The sequence below is a fragment of the Pantherophis guttatus genome, chromosome 1, assembly GCF_059756535.1.
Source record: "Pantherophis guttatus breed Tessera chromosome 1, ASM5975653v1, whole genome shotgun sequence".
Taxonomy (NCBI): domain Eukaryota; kingdom Metazoa; phylum Chordata; class Lepidosauria; order Squamata; family Colubridae; genus Pantherophis; species Pantherophis guttatus.
This window is the reverse complement of record NC_142063.1, coordinates 148,025,566-148,047,868: the sequence shown is the minus strand read 5'-3', so window position 1 is coordinate 148,047,868 and position 22,303 is coordinate 148,025,566. Positions and strand designations below refer to the sequence as shown.

The window sequence follows — 22,303 nt, the reverse complement described above, 5'->3', positions numbered from 1 at the left end:
GAATGGGAGTTCAGCAACATCAGATTCTTGTATTGGTATATTTCTAATACGATTTTCTCACTTTTTTCCAGATTTGGGGAACTATGATGGTATACAAAGGTCTAGATCTTCCTTGCTTAAAAATAAAAAATTTTGTGGTGTATTTCAAAGATAAGAAATGCACCTCAAAGAAAATATACAAAAAATGGAGAGAACTAGCCATTAATTTTCCAGCTTTCAGTTATGCAGATCATTATATCTCTAGTGAAGAAGATTAAGAAGGCCGACTTTAAAGACAGATGGGAACTTTTTCTGCCTTCAGGTTTCCGAAGACAAGTTCAAAGAAACCTTTTTCTTATGCCTGAATGTCCACAGATAATGTGCAAAATCTTCCCATTTTTTCCGTACCATTCAGGGTTCTGTATTTCTGAATAGAGACAGGTCAGATCTAAGTCACTGTGTGAAAAGAAAAAAAGTCGTTCCTACATCTACATCTCTAACCAGGATGTAAAATGATTCAGTGTGAGAGTTTACTTTTTATTTTAATGGGATTTTCTGCAATGGACAAAAAAGCCATGCTAATATAGAATTATTTTATTAAACTGCATAAAAGATCAGAAAAATGTTTTATTTTAAAATGTTTTAAATAAAATCGGCATTTTATTTTATTGCCAATTCTTTTGTTATTTAATGTGCAGCTAACACAGTCCTTGACTTACAACAGTTCATTTAGTGACCGTTCGAAGTTACAACAACACTGAATTATGGTGACTTATGACCATCGTAGCATCCCCATGGTCATGTGATTTATATTTATAACTTCATATTTATGATGGTTGCAGCATCCCAAGGTCATTGATCATCTTTTGTGACCTTCTGACAAGCAAAGTCAATGGGGAAGCCAGATTCACTTAATAACCACGTTACTAATTTAACAACAGTGATTCACTTAACAACTGTGGCAAGAAAGGTCATAAAATGGGGCAAAACTCACTTAACAAATTTCTCACTTAGCAACATAAATTTTGGGCTCAATTGTGGTTGTAAGTTGAGGACTATGTACAGGCCACAATTGAACCTAAAATTTCTGTTGTTAAGTGAAACATTAGTAAAGTGAGTTTTGCCCCATTTTATGACCTTGCCACAGGTCATAGTAAGGGAATCACTGCAGTTTTTAAGTTAGTAAGCCGGTTGTTAAGTGAATCTGGCTTCTCCATTGACTTTGCTTGTGAGAAAGTTGCAAAAGGTGACCACATGACCTTGGGACACAGCAATGGTCATAAATATGAACCAGTTGCCCAGCATCTGAATTTCAATCAAAGTATCATGGGGATGCTGCAAAGGTCATAATAGTGAAAAACAGTCATAAGTCATATTTTTCAGTACCGTTGTAACTTTGAACGATCACTAAATAAAACTGTTGTAAGTCAAGGACCACCTGTAATTTTAGGAAAATTCTTAACAGAATTATAAAATAGAATTCCTATACCTATTTTGGATCAAATTTATGTAAAAGACTGCCTTATATTCTGGACTATGGATCATATTACAGTATATTTGTATTTTACCTAGCTGTTTCATTCTTTTAAGTACTCGGCAGTTTGAAGTTTTAATTTCTATGCTAAATGAAAAGGAAAATCATTAAACGAGCCTTTGATTCTGTTTGGATTTATGGTAATTTGTTTTCGCTCCATCCCATTTCCTTGCTTTTCCTAGATGACTGTTTTACATGACTAAAATGACTACACTAAAAGTCTAATGCAATCAGTAAAATCGTTCTTAACAATGCTAATAAAGAAGTGAGTTGAAAATACAAGTATTGGACGTGTTTGTGGATCCTGATACAAATTTATGATGCTTCCACATTTGCCATTTTTATAAAGAATTCAAAAAAACAGGGCTGCCTCTGTGTTTTCTCTGCTGTTTATTCTCTGCTGTAGCTTTTATTTATTGATTTGTTTTTGTAGCGCTAACCCATTCACCAGGCAAATACTGATGAATAGAGTTGTGGAAAGTTTTGGATCCAAAGGCCAAAAAGTCTTTGGCTTGAGAACGGCTTGAGGGTGTGTGTGGAAATATTGTCTTTTCTGGCAGCTGCAGATAGTTGTTATATCATTCTGGGAAAAGATGCAGCTGTTGCTCTAAGATGCAGCTGCTTCTATAGTACGTTTCTTTCACTTTGGGCTGGGAAGCACTTTTTCGGATCTGAAGCACTCCACAGTCCAGCTGATGCAGCTTATGACACTAACAAGTTTCTTTTTGCTGCTTCTTTTTTAAAGACCAGCTAACTATAGTCCTTAGGACAGTCTAGGACAGGAGTATCAATTCACATCGTCATGGCAATGTCATGTGACGTATTTGGACTTTTTTGCCCTTCACTAAACCAGGCGTGGGTGTGACCAGTGCATGACACATCCAGCCCGTGGGCTGGGAGTTTGACAGCTGTGGTCTAGGACTACAGTATAGTCTAATCCAGGAGCTGCAATGGTGCAGTGGTTAGAATACAGTATTGCAAGCTGCCAGCAGTTCGATCCTGAATGGGCTCAAGGTTGACTCAGCCTTTCATCCTTCCGAAGTGGTAAAATGAGGACCCAGATTGTTGGGGGCAATATGCTGACTCTGTAAACCGCTTAAAGAGGGTTGTAAAGCACTATGAAGCGGTATATAAATCTAAGTGCTATTGCTATTGCTTTTGCTTTCAGTTCACTTAATTGAAATATATCTTTTCCAGAATTATTTCTTGATTAGTCTGTTTCGGTTCCCTATAATCAGGGTAGTGGAGTTACTGAATACTTCATAATTCCTTCTTTGCAGCTAAAGGAATTGTTTATTGGTTTTTAAAATGCCGTTTTACAGTTACCAATATATATATATTCCATTTGTATACCGCACAAACCATAGCAGGAATTTGTATGTGCCAGATCTTCCACTATGAAAGGAACTCTGTTCTCTACCCTTATCAGAGTCATTCTGTAATTACAGAATTTTTATCCAGTATCTTATTGCTTATGGACAGCTTGTTATCATCCGTATACTTAGAATCATCTTCTAGGAAGACAACAATATTTATTTGGTTACTCTGCCATTCTAATCATAACTCATCTTGACCACCCTACAGTCCAACAATTAATCACACAATTAAAGTAGTATATAACAATATCAAGATACATTTCCCAAACAGAGGAATAACCCATAGATAAAAGATATTCACCCACCACGAAGGAACAAAAATATAGCTAATCTGGCCTTAAAGAACCATTGAAAAAGCCAAATTTTAATGGGGGTGTAGAAAGCTAGATGACTTGCCGGCCTGTCTGATATCAGGGGAGGTGCTGCTCCACAGAAGGGGCGGGGGCATGACTAAGGAGGATTGGGTGAGATCCCTGCAGATGCCACTTCTTAAGGGTTAGGATCTAGAGAACCTTGTCTCAGATCTTAATGGAAAGATGGTTAAGAGTAGGTAATCCCATGGATACCTAGGTCCTGGAAGAGGCAATGTTTTAAAAATGAAAAATGACAACCCAGAAGCATACTGGTAATAAGTGCAACTGTTGGAGCAAAGTGTCTATGGAGATTCTCAGTCATCCAGATCATGATTGTCCCAAAGGTGCTTTTTCAAGAGGCAACTGGACTTTCTGAAGAAGCTTCTTGGATGAGAAGCAAACCTTTGGGACATGTTGAAGCAAAGATATTACATAGGGAAAACAAATGATGCCCATAACAATTTAAAACACTGTTCTGGACCAATCGAGGCTTCCAAGCAGTCTTCAAAGTCAGCCCCATGGAGTGTGTACTCCAATAGTCCAAACAAATAATGAAACAATTCATTTCTTAAAATATGAAATAGCTGGCTTGCTCGCCTGCTTCCTTTGAAAAGTGTTTATACTTCTCAGAATTAAAACTAAGTCTAGTTTTTCCATTGTCTGGTTTTGCTGTTTGTTTCCATTAGATATTGTTTTTGTTATATTTGGTGCACTGTGAGCTGTCCAGAGTGTTTTGGAGTTGGGTGGCATCAAATCAATCAGTAAAACTGAAACTTGGGGGAAAAAGGGCCATTCGATAATTGTTCGGAATTTGCAACCATAATGTCAGCGTTCCAGAAAAAAACACCTCCTCCAAGTAAAAACTCTGAAGCAAGCATTTTTCAAAGTTCTATTTACTAGAATAGGTAAACTGGCACATCTGGGAAAACCCAAATCTGAGAGGTCTGGGTATTCCTTCAGTAAATCAAAAACCCCCAAACCATCCCCTCAGTCCTCAGTCGATCTCATGCTCCAATCACCATCCGTCCCATCTCGAGACAGCACTCCGACCACTTCTCCAGATGCAGGATCGGCCTGACCTTGACCGACAGGAAGAATACTATTATGTCTAAAGACAACCCCTCTACTAAATCTCCCCTCCTACTTTCCCACACATGAGAAGGTGGCAGCATGGAAGCTTCAGGCCTAATATGGCTTCCAAAGCTGACACATAAAGACACCCAACCACTGCTCACCAGTGCTTCAGTCTGGGGAGAAGAGAGCTCTGACCATCATAAAACAGTTCACTTGATTGCTGTCAATGGTCATTTTCACAATTAAGGTTTACTTGTTTAAAAATAAAAATATACACCAGGTTACATATATTATACCAGTTTAAGTATAATATATTCTCATGAATTTCTAGAAACGTTTGATAATTTTGTTTACAAGTTGAACTCTTCAACATTTAACATATGTTTCTAGTTTCTGAGCATGTGGTTGTATTTAAGATAACATAGATTAAGTATATGTATGTATTATTATTCATGTATTATTACGGCTGTGCATGAGGGAGGGTGAACATAACACCTGTCTCTGCCATTCTTTTAAAGCATTCTTGTCCCTGGATTACAGAACTGTTTATGTAGCATCGCCACCTGATTTTAATCACAATTTTGAATAACTTACCCAGGAAGAAAAAGTTGGCCACTGAGTAATGGATTATCTAGATTCATCACTTTCATCTTTCGGGAATGATCTCATGACATGAAGTTGGAGTCACTCCTCATAGGACTTTGTAACCTTCTCAGCACACCTAAGCACCCCTGTCCTAAAAGATGTGATAAAGAAATAAATGGAAAAATTCCCCATTTCCAGATCTCTCACTTCCTGCCTAGTGGGGTGAAAAAGCTCCCTAAAATGAGCAACAGAGTATTGGGCCAGTGACACCTTTGGAGAGACCCATGGCTGTCATGGCAGCTATAAAAACTTCAACAGTTCAAGCAAGGCAATTCTATTAAAGATGTTGAGGTTCCTCAGAACTGACTCCACCAAGAGTCCTTAATACCAAGTCTGAAACTACCTCCATCAAACGAATAGAATAGTGTGAAATCCTGTGTATTCCGAGTGCCTAATAGAAAATACATCCTAGATATACAAGGATGTACATCCTTGGTAGTTGCTGGAGAGATAAGCTGAATTCCTACATAGTACAGCAACTGCTCTTCCATAACTCTTCTGACTTGTTCTGGTGCTGTGCTAAGTATCTATGATAGAATGTGGAGTGATAATACATAAGCACACCAGCTCTCTGACCAGGTGTTAGTAATGCATGACAAATCAGCCCTTTAATTCACCATCAAATCGTGAGAGAGATCTTACTATTAATTGACCTGGCATTCAGCAATAGCACCTTCAAGTCAGAGGGCGATCCAGTCTATCTGCCATGATCCAGCTGGGCAAGAGAGTAACCAGAAGAGAGGCAGGCATATAATTCTTCTAACCTGACATCTTCCTCTGCTAAAGCCATGTTTCCTTTTAATAGTCCCAGTTGGAGTCTTCTGCTGTTTCTCCATGATGCTATTGCAAGATTCTACAGCTAAAAAATAAAAAAGAGGTACAAAATACAACGTACTTTTGAAGAGGCTCCAACCCTCAACCTTCTCATTTGGCTTATTTCAGTTCCAGATCAAAGACCTTTCAGGTGGGTCATCTAGGAGCAAAGCAGGCTTCTGATGACAATGATGATATGCTGGAGCAAGAGCTACTGCTGTGGCAAAATTTCAACAACAATGAGGATATCAAAGGCTGGTGCTTTGTCTCCCATCTAAGTGGAACTTCATTCCTTCATTCCTTCCACACTTCATTATTTGAAGTGGAACAATATATTTTAAAAGTAATACAAGGAACAAGTGGAAAATATGTAGGGACTGGGGCTTCTTATATGTAACCATGTGCTAAGGGAGGCTGATGGACATCATTAATCTTTCCATCTTTCTACTCTGATGTCGGTGTGTAAAATAGAGCATGAACAAGTCTCATCAGAATGTTGAGAAACCTCCTTGTCAATAGAGGGAGATAGAACAAAGGAAGAGTTTCTCATTTCTTGCTTTGCTTAGTATGATGATGAAGGAAAGGAGGTACAGTAGTCTTCTATTTTAAGATCTCTCTGGAAGCAGAGGCTTCATAAAACTGTTCTTCAACAGCAGGAGGTAAGAAAATCAGGAAGTAAATAGTTGTTGCTTGATTTGGAGCAGGACTCCAATTTAGGAGTTTAAGCATAATTCCCAAGCCCTAGCCATTCAAATGTTCAAAAAAGATTAACTTTAGAATTAGAAGAACAATTTAGAGTTTATGTACTAGAGCAGGGGTTGGCAACCCGCAGCTCTGGAGCCACATGTGACTCTTTCATCCCTCTGCTGCAGCTCCCTGTTGCTGGTCGGCTCCACAATTGATAAGGCTTTTGGTTAGGACAGGTAGAAGAAAAAGGATGCTGCGCTAGGAGGAGACTCTATGGTGGGGGAACCGACTTCCAGTTGGCAGAGGAAAAAGGATGCCGTGCTAGGAGGAGACTATGATGAGGGAACTGGACTTCCGGTCAGCTCTAGAATTGAACTGGGGCTTCAGGTTAGGACTTTTGTGGCTCTTTGAGTGTTTAAGGTTGCCAACCCCTGCACTAGAGACATATTCCTTGTGTGTCCAATCACTCGTGGCTAATAAAGTATTCTAGTCCTAATCCTGTTCTGTTCTGTTCTGTTCTGTTCTGTTCTGTTCTGTTCCTATTCAATTCTATTCGATTCCGATTCCGATTCCGATTATTCCTATTCCTGTTCCTATCTTCTGTTGCTACCCCAAAGAGTATCACTACTACATTATCCCAGTCTCTAATTAATCTCTCACAAACAGTGAATGTTTTCTTTGCCCCAACTTTTTTTTGTGGCTAAAACCAGCACAGCAGGAAAGCTGATTCTCATTCTTGGTCACCCATTTGCAGAATAGTTTGTGGGTAAGACTACTAGCCTAACATGTTGTGTTTCAGTAGAGTGGATTTGCTGTTTCTAAAGACCATTTCAACCAGTGGACCTTCCCCCTATCCCCCCTTGGAGAATTCTAGCACCAGATCAGTCCTGATAATGAATTGTATGCAGTAGTCTTTAATAAAGCTTTACATAGCCCATCCCTTTGTCAGACTTGAATGCAGTAATTACATTTTTGGACTACATCTTCTTTCCTACCTGTTGCAACTCTACCCTCCCTCTTTGTGGGGAGGAGGGACAACTTATCCTAATAAGATGTTTTTCTAAGATTTTTTCGTAAATGAATTGTTATGAGGGGAGACACTTTATCCACTTGATACATTGTGATCATACCTAAAAAGTCTGCTTCCTCATGTGACTGCCAGGAGAATTCTTTTCCCTCTAAAGTACTCCTGTGAAAAAGAGGATTTCCAAGAAAATTGTAATAGATGAAATGAATGGATACCCTACCCACCTTGGTTAAAACCAGCATAGGTGTGCTGTGATACTCAAAAACCTTTCCCTACTTGTCCGATTCAGGAGGGGGAAAACTAAGACCGTATGTAGGATAGATTTTCAGTCAGGGAACAATTTTTTCATGCTCAAGGGAGTGTTTTCTTCTTTGAATATGTAGCTGCTTCCTATTAGAAACCGAAAATACTGCTCAGGAATACTATATAAATTAGACGGCCTCCTGCCACAGGCATCAAAATGCCTGAGGATACCTTCTTTGGAATTTAACAGAGTTCCTATCCTATCTGGCCTCTTGGAAGCAACGTACAATCGTACATAATACTATCAACTGTAGGAGGCAGGGTCAAATGTATCATCAGTTTGGAATCCTTACACAGCCACAAGAGACTTAAGCTCAGCCCCTCCCCCACATGATTTCCATTGACTCCTATCTAGTGCCAATTTGACTTGACTGTTAGTATATCAGATTGTTGTGTATAGGTAACATGGAATAAACGTTTAGTGCTGTGAACTCAAATCCTGTGCTTGCTCCTGACATTAACTATTCTAAGAGCCTAGAGTTCAGAATGCTTTTTGACAATGCTTACTACACATGCTTACCCATACATGGCTGAGACACTTTTCTTGCGTCCACTCTTGTTGCAGTTTTCTTCTTTTAGCAGAGAATCAGGGTCAGCTTTTTAATTTATCTAAGTTATTAGCATTGGTTAATTAACCAAATAGGTCACTTAAAATGAAAGTTATCCTGTGAACAGTACTGAGGCTAAGCCTCATCAAATTACGGCTGCTATATACAACATGTGCCTTCCTCCATCCAACAACCTTGGCAAAATCAAATCAAAACTTTAGTGCAGCTAAAAGCCAGGAAGAAAAAAATCAGTATACAAGCATAAGGCTCACCTGACAGTGCTGGTATTATTATTTTTAAAAAGGAAAGATTAAATTTGGCATAAACGCCAATAACATCAGCAGTGTAAAACCACGCGTGTAATCATTTCACCTTTTCCCACTCTACAAGAACACAAATAACAAGTGACAGGAGTTTTATGATACATGTCTTGTGGCAGCGCAGAAAAAAAAGTGTTGCAGCATCTCCGTGAAGGCTCATCGGTATTCACTGCGTAACAGTAAGATGTCATAACTCTCCCCTCAATTGTGATTGCAGTTCTACAGAAAGAGGATCACTGACCTAGCAATAGCAATAGCACTTAGACTTATATATCGCAGCCCTGTCTAAGCAGTTTACAGAGTCAGCATATTGCCCCCAACAATCTGGGTCCTCCATTTTACCCATCTCGGCAAGATGGAAGGCTGAGTCAACTTTGACCCTTGTGAGATTCGAACTGCCGAACTACACACAGCCTGCAGTCAGTAGAAGTAGCCTGCAGTACTGCACTCTAACCACTGCACCACCGTGATCTAGATTGAGCTACAGCTCTATATCCAGGAGGAATTGTGCTACATGTTTTGTGGCCTAGTCCCTATTTAATATACATATCTGGAAAGAGGTCACCATATGTCATTTTATGTATAAGGGCCTTCTCCTAGCTGAATTGAAAATTATTACTGAAAAGTGAGGTGATGCTGCTCAGATGGAATAGTTAAATTTATGGGGGCGGGGTATTTATTTTCCACATTTTTGAACTGCCTATCTATGATAGTTAATTGCTGCTATCCAAACTCCAGTTTCTACTCAAGCAAGGCTGGAATCTAAATTAAGGACAGTTTCTAGCACCACTTTTGAGAATGCCAAATATAGCTCTAAAAACCTAGACTGTACCATCTCACATGGCCTGAACTTAAGTGAAAACAGCAATTTACTCAAGGCTGAGCAGAAAACAGTAGCAAGGAAAGGAATGTAAATCAACGTCTCTTGGAAAGAAAACTTGCTTGGGTAGGTGGTTTCACTTTGAACAAGAGAGTGCAGAAGAGAAATCAAAATCCAGTCTGAAGTTAGGCAGTAAAGTCAGGTTTGTTGGACAATCCAAAGCCAGGGCTTCACCAGCAAGATTCACATGGATGACACCCCAGAACAAGAGATAGAATAACAGTGTTAGAAGGGTCCTTGGAGGTCTTCTAGTCTAACTCCCTGCTTATGCAGGAAATCCTACACTACTTCAGACAAATGGTTGCCCAATCTCTTCTTAAAAACTTCCAGTGTTGGAGCACTCACAACTTCTGGAGGCAAGTTGTTCCACTGGTTAATTGTTCTGTCAGGAAATCTCTCCTTAGATCTAGGTTGCTTCTCTCCTTCATTAGTTTCCACCCATTGCTTCTTATCCTGCCCTCAGGTGCTTTGGAGAATACCTTGACTCCCTCTTCTTTGTGGCAACCCCTGAGACATCAGAACACTGCTATCATGTCACCCCTGGTTCTTTTCATTAAACTATAGACATACCCAATTCCAGCAACCGTTCTTTATATGTTTTAGCCTGCAGTCCCCTAGTCATCTTTGTTGCTCTTCTCTGCACTCTTTCTAGAGTCTCCACATCTTTTTTACATCAGAGATCAGAGAGTTGTTTCTAACGGAGAAACATGGGTCAGGGCTGCCTCTTAAATTAAGTTGCAGCCAATTTTCTCTAATCAAGAAAGTTATTCCCTTGCTTGGCAAGGAGCCTCATTGAGTATCTTTGTTCTGTTCTCCACTCTACATGCTGAATCCAAGGGCTTGGAGCCATACCTCATCATCTGACAATAACACCCAGCTGTTCTGATGGTGCCTGTATATGATCAGACTCAGAATGCCCTGAGGCTGGCATTCCACAGGTTCAATGGAGCAACTTCTTCAGAGTAAGAGTCCGAATCCTTGGCTATGATACCAAGTCCCTGAAAGAGTTTGATGGTGGCAGATAAAGGATTTCCTTTGTGTGGTGGAATTGCAAAATGATCAAGGTACTCCTTTGCCCTCTTGTTGGCTTTGGCAAAGTATTTGAAGATGTTAACTTACTCAATTGTGCAGCTATTGATGGACCAGCTAAGGATTGTGAATCTTTTAGAGAAGATCATTATCAAACATTCTTGATAATTGATCATCAATTATTGTCTTGGCAACATTGCCAGGGCACTCATTGCGTTCTTTATATCACCTTATATTGGGTAATAACAAGATTGTCTGCCATATAGTAAGATTGGCACAAACCTATTTCCCAGTTTAGTGGCATGAATGTAGCTGGCTTCTAATTGCTGGATAAGATAATTAATATAGAGGTTACCTTCATTAATAAACAGTCTGATGATATGGAGCGCTAGCTATAATATACGGTTATCCTGCTGCTTAACAATATCTCTTCTTGTGCTAGTCAGGGGGATCTTGTGAGTGGCTTGGATTAACCCAGGATCCATGTCAAGGGGCGCTTGACATTAAGAGCCAATCTACATGACAAGCTCAACCAGCTCTAGTATTAGCCATTGTTCACGTCATGAGTCATGCATGACATTATCCTTTGCCTGCCCCCAATCCCTGCCCCCAGAAGGCAACCTCCACCTATCCTTTCCAGCTACAAATCTAAAATAATGCATTCCAACTTAAGGTTGATTGAATTAAACTCATTGCTCATCATGCTTATTAAACTTATTGTTCGTCACCCTATTCCTAAGAGGTCCGTGCATAAGCGCACCCGTGTGCCTACCATCCCTGTCCTACTGTCCCGATTTATCTGTATTCATTTCCTTTGTTCATGTCCATGTACGTATTTATACCTGCTATCTTGTACATGTTTGACAAACAAACAAACAAACAAATAAATAAATGAATAAATGCTTCATTTCACGGCAGGCCACTCTAGATACTGCTATGCACTGTGGTGGCAAGACTCCCTCCCAGTTGCTGGTCTCTGCTTCCTACCTCATATTATTATAGGTTCACCAAAGGAATGGTGAAAAGCTGGGCTTTGTTCTTTTCCTGCTTTACCTATCAAACAGATAAATCTTTTTTAAACAAGAGATCAAAAGATAAAACTGGCAAGGATTCTTCTACTTTCTCTTCTAGCCCAAGTGATAGGGAAAAATAGTTAAATTTTAGTTTTTTACTGCCTTTATCTCTTTTCCTTTCCTTTTCTTCTCCAGTCTTGGAAGGATAAAGAAGCAGGAGAATTCACCAATTAGGGTTGTGGTAGATGTGGTCCAGACAGAACATCAAGCCATTTCTGTGTCCAAAGCAAAGGAAGTGGTGGAAAACGGGAGACAATTTCTCAAGCTGGCTTCATTCCCAGTCAGTTTATACAGAGAAGGGAAACCATTTAAAGCTGCAGTATAGAAAAGTTCTAGGACTGTCTCTTCAAGAATCACATCCTCCATAATGACCATGAATGTCTCCAAGCTGACTTCCGACTTCATGCAGGAGACTTGGGAGACTAGAGAGTGCTCTTCCTTTGGAGCCATGGCCCCCATTTTCTTATCATTTAGAACAACAGCCCCCAAGGCACCAGGGACTAGTTCCGGGGAAAGAGGTTTTTCCGTGGACCGGAGGGGTTGTGATTTTGTGTGCCACCTGCATCTCATGGATGGGGCTTCACTTGTTAGCATGGCCTGGTTTCTGGCATGCTGCAGACTGGTGCCGGTCCATGGAGCAGGGGTTGGGGACCCCGGATTTAGAACATGCGTAAAAATCTCTCTCTCTCAATAGCAAGACAGCAAATGTTCCTCTTGAATATGCATTGGACAATGTATTGCTATTTCTTTTTGAGCTTTGTGATCTCAGGTTTCATTTTATTTCATTTTAGACTCTAGCAACTGAGAAAAAAGTCTTGCGCTATCTCAATTCAGCAGTAAACTGGCTACTGTTGGATTTTGGGAAGCATCACCTACCACCTAGCAAAGAGGATAAAGAAGCAGAAAGCCAAGAGAATGGAGGTGAGCATAGGCATTACCAAAGTCAGAACATTCTGGAACACAAATTATATATACCATATTTAAGTTTGGTTCTTGGTTGTTTATTTATGTTAAGCCTGCAGTGGAGCAGATTCAGGGAGGTCAAAATCAGCAAAATGGTAGGTGGAGCATTGCAATGCAAGATTATTTGTTTATTTCAGGCCATGCACACAGTGAGCTCTGTGTATATGCTTTTGCAGTGGTTTCAGTAATGTACAACATCAACAGTTAAGGTAAACTGTTGCGTCCCAGTTGCGTCCCTTTCTAGATCGGGACTCCCTACGCACGGTCACTCAGGCACTCGTCACCTCCTGTCTGGACTACTGCAATGCTCTCTACATGGGGCTCCCCCTGGGGTGCACCCGGAGGCTCCAGCTGGTCCAGAATGCGGCCACGCAGGGGATTATGGGAGCGACAGGGTGCTCCCATGTGACACCTCTCCTGCGCGAGCTGCACTGGCTCCCGGTGGTCTTCCGGGTGTGCTTCAAGGTGTTGGTGACCACCTTTAAAGCGCTCTATGGCTTAGGGCCGGGGTATTTACGAGACCGCCTTCTGCCACCAATAGCTTCCCACCGGCCGGTACGCTCGCACAGAGAGGGCCTCCTCAGGGTGCCGTCCGCCAAACAGTGTCGGCTGGCGACCCCCAGGGGGAGAGCCTTCTCTTTGGCGGCGCCCGCCCTCTGGAACCACCTCCCCCCAGAGATACGTACAATACCAGACCTCCGGACTTTCATCGGGCCCCGAAAACTTATTTATGTCACCTAGCCGGGCTGGCTTGATCCCACAGTTTTGGTTAAATTTAATTTATTTTAATTGGGTTTGTTTTAAATTGCAGCCAAAAATATTTAATTATTTTTAAACTGTTTTTAAATTTTGTATGTTCTGTTTTATTCTGGCTGTTCACCGCCCTGAGTCCTGCTGGAGAAGGGCGGTATACAAATTAAAACAAACAAATAAATAAACTCACCTTATCAAAATATCTTTGGGAGGGAATGAACTATAACGTCTTGCAAATCCATGCAGTTGTTCAAGTCTCAGGAACCACTAAAAAAAGATTGTGCCAGGTTCTCTTGTTCTCAGACTGAATCCCTTATGAAAGCCCTTTAACTCCAGTTTCCCAACCACAGTGATGAAGCTAGGTGAGTTTAGACTATACTACCAATATTATGGATGTATCTGTAATCAGGTTTATCCCCTCCTAAGTACAAAATATTTTAAAATAAGAAACAGTTGTGCAATGTTACAGCCAGATTTCTGTAATAATATATTGTCTCATTGCTTGCCATTCTCTGAGTGACACCTTTGACTCTAACTGTACTAGTGACAGGGACTGTGTGGAAGAAAAATTGCCTGGGTTATTGCTTCACATTTTGTTCAATGAATTGACAGCAATATCTGTCATTTGCTGACAATTAAGGGAAAGCATGTCTCATTTTAAACAATGGATAAGCAATTTGTCTCCCTCCAGAAATTGCTGAACTTCAACTCTATCATTGCTAGGCTTCATGGCAAGTGGTACGGGATGCTGGGAATTGTAGTCCAACAACCACTGGGGTGCCACAGATTGTCTGTTTTATGGTGGACCATTGTGCGCAGCTTAGCAGAATGGACTATGTTTTTCTTAACCACTTGAAACTTTATTTAGTAATGATGTAGCATATAGAAACAGAGAGAAATAGAGAAGTAGAAATATGTATTTATTATTTTTGAATATTTTTGAATATTTTGTATTCAAAATAGAATAGAGATTTTGAATGAATCCTGTATTCATTCATTCAAAAAGGGAAATGAATACAGTATATTCATTTCCCTTTTTCAAAAGGCACAATGCTCTTTATTGTTTCTTTTAAAGATATATAGTATGCTTATTTCCCTCTTTTAAAAAGTACAGCGACAATACTCTTTCTTCTTTACCTTACTGCTTTTTAGTCTTACTATAATCCTTTTATTTTCTTGAAAACAAAAGTGTGTTTCTTTAAAAAAGAGATATCTATGAAGGAACAGATAATTGCTGAGGTATACTATTATCGATATAATATTAGTAAATAATACCAGGGTAGACTATTTTTATGAAAAAAGAACCATATTTTTTGAGCTTAATGCCAAAATCTTTACAGTATTATTATAGATGCTAAAAGAAAAGAAAAAGAAAACCAGCCCTAACAATAATATAGGTAAATTTTTAAATTTCTGATTTCTCCCTTCTTTGTATCCCAACTGATTTGCAATACTTGTTGGCATAAGTTTTAGAAATCATACTCTACATATTTTTATTTCCCTGGTTGCATAATATGTAATATCTGCGTGGACTATCTTTAACATTATGTAAGAAAACAACCCCTAATGAGCTTGGGGCCTAGTTCCATATAAATGCTCTGATAGTTCCCAGCTGATAGATTGGTTGGGAATTCTTGGAGTTTTAGTGCCAAGGTATCTGATATATACCACATTGGACAAGATTCTTACTTGAAAATGTAATTGGAAAAGAATAAATCCTGTGAAAGAGGAGGTGGCTCAAATTCACTCTGTATGCTGGGTGTATCCATTTTATTCATATTTCAATGGTGTCATCAGTCTCAGGCTTAGGAAATTGAAATATTGCCATTAAGACGGATTCTAAGAGGAACCAGCAGTCTAATCTTAAGCATCCTTGTTTAAAAGTAGATATCACTGAGTTCCTCTGGATTTGTTCCCAGATATGTGCAAATGGATTGCAGCCTAAATGAAATTTGACATCAACAAAGCTGAATATTATATTAAGGGTCTGTGCAAAAAGGGGAATTACTCTGTTTTGCATTACTGTAGTCCTTTATATCCTAGATTCAACTTGAATTTTCTCTCATTCCCTTCAGCTCTTGACACGTTAAATGAGAGTTTCTTCTTATTTGTGTGCTCATTCATCATGGTTTCTTAAAAGGGTATCCCCATTATGATCAATGGATCTTATCGTCAAGTAAGAATGAAGTAAGATTTCTTTAATTAAATGCATGCCTTCTGTCTGATACACACACACACACCTCTGTGTGCCTTCTCCAATATACAGTGGTGAGCTTAAAAGTTTTTGACAAGAAACTGGAATCGTGATATTTTGGAACACATTGGTAAAACCATTACTCTCTAAAACAATATTTATTATAAATGCCAGCAGCTCTCCTGGAATTACAGATAGAAAGATAGATAGATAGATAGATAGATAGATAGATAGATAGATAGATAGATAGATAGATAGATAGATAGATAGATAGATGATAGAGAGAGGGGAGAGAGAGACAGGGAGAGAGAGAGAGAGAGAGACAGAGAGAGAGAGAGAGAGAGAGAGAGAGAGAGAGAGAGAGAGAGAGAGAGAGAGAGAGATCAGCTCCCTGATCCTTTTCCCAGGGAAGCCAGTGACGTTCTTCCCAAAGTATAAATCCCAAGTTTCTATATACAGATACCGAGACATACTCCACTCTATTTTTATATGTCAGCCAACAGATAAAATGGATTTTCTTTGTCTTGATTGTACTATGACTGGATCTTAATTTAAATCTTATCTTCCATATTTCCAAAACATGCTGTAAGTAGTACATGCTAAATTTGCTGCTGAGTCATACAATTCAGTAAATCTTTGGGTAAGCAGATTTGAGTTATGACACAGACCCTTTGCAGCCACCCACAGTTCATTGCGGGGTTTAGAACGCCCTTAAAAATCTGTTTCCAATTGTATGGAAAACTTTTGAAATTTGGCATGGCTTATTAAAACACATTTAAAAAAAAAAAGTCAGTCTCCTATTCGGTCTGCAGCTGTAGCTGCTTTTCAAACTGCTTTGGGAGAGTTAGTGACCAACATTCAGAACAGCAAGAAGCAGTAGGACTTTTTAAGACAACAGGAAGCATGAAGGTCTGTAAAACAAAACGCAAACTTAAGTATCGGAATCTGAGCAATTTAAATTGTGTCTGGTGCTCCGCTGTGGAGAAACGCTTGATGCGTAAGCATGCTCAAGCAAGGAAAGAAAAGTTGAAAAGCAAACTTTAAGATTTCTGTAGTTGGCAGGACTTGACTAAAATTGTTGCAGAAATGCCGTACGCTTAGGAGGAAGGGAATGAACGATGTGAAAATTTGGGCTCGTTTCTTTCCTGCAGGTTCAGCTGAAAATCCTAGTTGGAGTGATCTCCTGCCTTTTGCTCTCCTTGTTAGTTCTGTGCATTGTGTTAATTCCTGCAAAAGGTATGTTAACTTTGGAGGGGAGGGATGGGGTGACGAGAGAAATATTTCCTTCATTTTGCATCATTGGAAGTATTTGCAGAGAATTTTTTTGGGGGGGGGAGATGGAATTTAGGATGCGTGCATGATAACCTATTTTACCAACACCCTAATTTGGACAGCATTGGTGTGCACACAACATCATCCCCCCCCTTTAAGCTGAAGCTACTGTATTTAGTGATATTTGTGCAAATATTTGTAACTCTGCAAAATTGTAAATCGGATAAAATTTAGAAATACTGGACAGACGTGTCTGTATCCAAGAAAAAGAGAAATGTTTGGAGCTATCAATGCATAGGATCTTTTCAAATGATATATTTACTTGCATTTACTTTGCAGTGCATGGAAGCCAAGGTCTTTCAGTTCAAGGTGTAAACTCTATGCTAAACAACCTTGTTTCATGCATTGCTTTTGGTTGGGCTCAGTTTTGTTGTTATTAGTTGTGAAGTCATGTCCGACCCATGACAACTCCATGGACAATGTTCCTCCAGGCCTTCCTGTCCTCTACCATCCTCTGGAGTCCATTTAAGCTCACACCTACTGCTTCAGTGACTCCATCCAGCCAACTCATTCTCTGTCGTCCCTTTCTTCTTTTGCCCTCAAAAGTCTTTCCCAGCATTAGGCTCTTCTCCAGTGAGACCTTCCTTCTCATTAGGTGGCCAAAGTATTTGAGTTTCATCTTCAGAATCTGGCCTTCTAAAGAGCTTATATAGCTAGTCCTCAATTTACAACCACAATTGAGCCCCAGATTTCTGTTGCTAAGTTGTTAAGTGAGTTTTGCCCTATTTTACCCCCTTCCACAGTTGTTAAACGTTAAGTTGAATCATTGCAGTTATTAAGTTAGTAATGGGGTTCTCGTGGCTGTCCCTTTGACTTTGCTTGGCAGAAGATTACAAAAGGTGACCCTGGGACACTAAAACCATCATCAATATGAACCAGTTGCCAAGCATCTGAATTTCGATCATATGATCATGGGGATGCTGCAACGTCCATTAAGCATGAAAAATGACCATAGGTCATATTTTCAGTGCCGTTGTAACTTTGAATGGTCGCTAAACAATGGATTGCAAGTTGAGAAATACCTGTAATATACAAGTTCTAGAGTGTTAATATGGTTCACCTTTCTTACCCACCATTTTACTTTACATACCCCTCAGGTTGCCTTCCTTGTACAGATTTGAGCTAAATCATTGGGGACCTGGGATCATCCCTCTTTTTTAAAAAAGTTCAGTAAACAGTTCATTTTTCTAAAAAATGGAAGATAGAACAACTTACTATTATATATATATATATATATAATATAGAGACCTTAAACTCCTCAGCTATTCTGGTGTCTGTTTGAGCAAAATTAATGTTGTCTAAGAAGAAGCATTAAGCACTACTTTGAACAGTTCTATCAGACTCTGCTTAATCTTTTCTCATGGCCAAAAAGTTCCATGGGTTAAACCCTTAAGTGATAATTCTGGAATCTGGGACCTTTGGCAGGCATGCAAAGCCTATCTGCCAACTCACTAAATATTTCATTGCTGAAATTGAGCTAAGAAGTATTTTCTAAATGTTAAAAATTGTGCACACGGTCTCTTTCTGTTAATTGCACACAGTTGTAAAATACTAATATTTCAATCCTGTAGTGGCTAGAACTAAAACTGACTGAATCTCATCAGTGGTTTTAGGACTTGAAACTGTTTTTGTCCTATTGTTTAATCCTGGAACTCATGATACGAGAAGACAAAAGTAACATCTGAGCATGTTGAAAATGCATTTTTTTAAAAAGCCTCCTCTTTCATTTATACAAAAGGTGGAGAATGAGGAAGTAGATCAGAGGACCAAGAGGTTTTGATTTAGCTTTTTCCTTTAGTTGTGCTGGGCCAATTATTCCCACTGACATAGTGGCAGGAAATTCAGGAGTTTGTCATTTCCGTCCATCTGCAGAGCACCAATTCGGGGAAGGCTGTTCTAACTGAAGTTTACAAAAACGTACGCCAATTTGAAGTTTTGCTTAGCCAAGTTGATCTTGTTTTGACAAATAAAATTGAGTGACAGTAAACAGATCTAGTTTGAAGACTCAGGCATCGTCCACAGTACTATGGTAGATACTAGAGGTTGCTGCCAAAATCATCACAATTTCTTCACACAATACAGTTTATTTTCAATATAGAACATATTGTAAACATGCAATTTACGTGACACCTGTCTGATCTAAGAGCTAGTATAAATGGATACCAGAAATTCACCATTCACCTTTTGCCTACGATGGACTTAGGTTACAGCAAAATGAAATAATGTCAAATAATGAGCACAAACCTTACTTGAATAGATATTTCATAGAACTGCTGGAGATTGCTTAGACAAGTCTTACAACATTGATTAAAGGTTAATACAAAACATGCAATTAACAGAAGATGTTTTATGTTTAAAGATGTTATACAAACACATAATTAATGAGGGAATTTCTTTGTATGGAGCATGTACAGCAAATGAAGAACTGATAACAAATCCATAATTTTATGCAATGGAAATGTCTTTTTTAAAAAAAACAAATGTACTATATAAGTTTTTAATTCTAATTTTTTAAAGTCATTGGATTTCTAATGGGGTAAGTAGCTTTTTAAAAACCTTCATCTTCTACATTTCCTGCCAGCTCAGTATTTGAACATAGAACATAGAATAACAGAGTTGGGAGGAACCTTAGAGGTCTTCTAGTCCAACCCCCTGCTCAAGACCCTATACCACTTCAGACAAATGGCTGTCCAGTCTCTTCTTAAAAACCTCCAGTGTTTGAGCACCCACAACTTCTGAAGGCAAGCCGTTCCACTGGTTAATTGGATATGTCTAGTCTAGTAAAATGAAAGACTAAGTTAGGAAATTCCTCCTTAGTTCTAGGTTGCTTCTCTCCTTGATTAGTTTCCATACGTTGTTTCTTGTCTTGCCTTCTGATGATTTGGAAAATAGGTTGACCCCCTTTTCTTTGTGGCAGCCCTTCAAATATTGAAACACTCCTATCATGTCTCCCCTGGTCCTTCTTTTCACTAGACTTGAGATACCCAATTCCAACAACTGTTCTTCATATGTTTTAGCTTCCAGACCCATCATCATCTTTGTTGCTCTTCACAACATCTTTTTTTATATTGTGGTAAACAAAACTGGATATAGTATTGTTGGAAGAAATATCCTTCTGGGTTCTGCTCCAAGTGGGGAAAAAGACACTGGAAACATGGAGACTGCTTGGAAAGATGGTTTAATGGTGGACAAGATCACATGGCTTGAGTTCCTGAAAAGAAAAAGGGCGGAATACAGCGAGTCCACGGATTTTTATGCTCTCCCTGGCTTTGAACTTCCTGGGGCCCAGAAAGAATATCCTGATTGGTTGTCAGACTCCCAAGGGGTGGGGGTGTCTTAGCTAGCCTTGCTGGCTGATGGTCACATGTGCTTCCCAGATCACATGTGGTGAGTTTCTGCTGCTAGATGGGCCCTATTGTGTTAGTTTCTGTTGCTATTGTGTTGCAGATTATGGCCCATTAACAAAGGTGTGTGGGGGGGAGGCAGGAAGCTGCTTTGTCTTTAAAACATGTTTCTCCATTTCTCATCCAGGGAAATATAATATTCTGCCTTTTTAATATTTCCTAAAATATTTCGTTCTTCTAGGAAAGGGGTGGGTGCTAACTTCCTACAGTATTCCAAGTGCGGTTTTCCCAAAGCTTTATAAAGCAGTACTAATACTTCATATGATCTTGATTCTGTCCCTCTAGTAATGTAGCCTAAAATTGCATTGACTTTTTTGGCTGCTATAGCACACCACTGGCTCATATTTAAATGACTGTCCACTAGGACTCCAAGATCTCTCTCACAGTTACTACTGTTGATCTATTTTATACCTATGTATTTGGTTTTTCTTGCCTAAATGTAAAACCTTACTTTTCTCTAGATTGAATTTCATTTTGTTAGATAGAGCTAAGTTTTCAAATCTGTTGAGATCCATCTATACCTTAAGCCTATCTTCTGGAGTGTTAGCTATTTCTACCAGTTTAGTGTCACCTGCAAATTTGATGAGTTCCCCTTCTATTCCTTCATCTAGATCATTTAGTAAGATATTGAAGAGTATTGGGCCTAAAATGGAAAGTTGAGGTACCCTACTGCTTACGCCCCTCCATGTGGATGTAGTTACATTAATGACTACATGTTGAGTATTGTTTATCAGCCAGTTACAAATCCATCTTGGTGTTGGTGCTGTCTGTCCCACATTTTTCTAGCTTACCACAAAGTAGATTGTGGTCTATTTTGTCAAATGCTTTACTGAAATGCAAGTATGCCATGTCTACAGCATGTTACTGGTCCACTAATTTAGTCACTTTGTCAAAGAATGAAATAAGATTTGTTTTGCATGATCTGTTTTTGGTTATAACTTTGCTTGCTTCTAGGTGTTTACAGATTTGTTGATTGATTATATTTTCCAGGATCTTTCCAGGTATTGATGCCAGGCTGATTGGTGTGTAGTTTCTTGGATCTGTTCCCCCCGCTTTTTTTTTTTGAAGATGGGGACCACATTAGCACTTTTCCAGTCCTCAGGTAGTTCCCTGGTGTTCCAAGAACTTTGAAAGATATAGTTCAATGGTTCCAAAATCACGTCTGCCAGTTCCTTTGGAATTCTGGGATGTAATCTGTCATGACCTCTGAACTGAATCCATGTAGAGAAGACAGGTGTTCTCTTACCTTTTTCTTGCTTATTTTAATTTGCATTCTTAGTCTTTCTTTTACAGTTTAGTTTTTGGTAAATTGAGTTGTGTTTTCTTTTTGGGTGAAGACAGATGCAAAAAATGAATTACTGTATTTTTTGCACTATAAGACGCACTTCCCCCCCCCCCAAAAAAATGAATGTCTGTGCATAGAGCGAATATTGCAGCAGGGGGAGGGGGTTGGTTTGCCACTGCTGCCTGTCACCGCTGCCGCCGCCTGTCACTGCTGCCGCCATTCGCCAGTGGCAGGGAACACTGGAGCCTTCGCTGCCGAGCAGCTGATCAGCAGTTGGATAGGCCTCCCAGAATACTGCCAATCAGCTGTTCTAGGCAGCGGCGAATGGCGGCAGTGGTGAACGGCAGCAGCGGCGATCAGCGGTGGCGATCCCTGCTGCCTAGAACAGCTGACCAACGGTATTCCAGGAGGCTGATCCAACCACCAATCAGTTGCTCAGCAGTGAAGGCTCCAGCATTCCCAGCCAGCTGCAGCAGCTCAGTTGACCAGTGGTAGGCACAATGGAGCGGAGTCCTGACGAGCCATGTGCTGGGGCTGCAATAACGTGCTGAAGCTGACCAGGCTGTTTGCTTTTTGCTGCAAGGACACTAGCCAGATGAATACCAGATGGATGCTGGGAGGCAGAGGCAGATTTTTTTTCTTGTTTTCCTCCTCTAAAGCTAATGTGTGTCTTATGGTCCGGTGCGTTTTATAGTGTAAAAAATACGGTAAGCCGTTCTGCTTTCTCGCTA

General features: G+C 39.7%; 2 protein-coding genes across 4 annotated transcripts in view; both read left to right on the top strand.

Annotated features, from left to right (window-relative positions):
• Positions 1-1,876, top strand: part of IFIH1 (interferon induced with helicase C domain 1) — a 34,448-nt gene extending 32,572 nt beyond the window's left edge. For both annotated transcript variants that reach the window (XM_034426313.3, XM_087881972.1), the window contains one exon: positions 72-1,876. In XM_034426313.3, coding sequence (XP_034282204.2) covers positions 72-257 — 186 coding nt within the window. In that variant the 3' untranslated portion in view covers positions 258-1,876. The remainder of the gene's footprint in view (positions 1-71) is intronic.
• A 14,305-nt stretch (positions 1,877-16,181) lies between these two features.
• Positions 16,182-22,303, top strand: part of LOC117670827 (prolyl endopeptidase FAP) — a 68,389-nt gene continuing 62,267 nt past the window's right edge. For both annotated transcript variants that reach the window (XR_015731136.1, XM_034426293.3), the window contains exons 1-2: positions 16,182-16,460; positions 16,703-16,787. Coding sequence is in view for 1 of the 2 variants with exons in the window: in XM_034426293.3 (XP_034282184.2) it covers positions 16,455-16,460; positions 16,703-16,787 (91 nt within the window). In the remaining variant the exon portion in view is untranslated. The remainder of the gene's footprint in view (positions 16,461-16,702; positions 16,788-22,303) is intronic.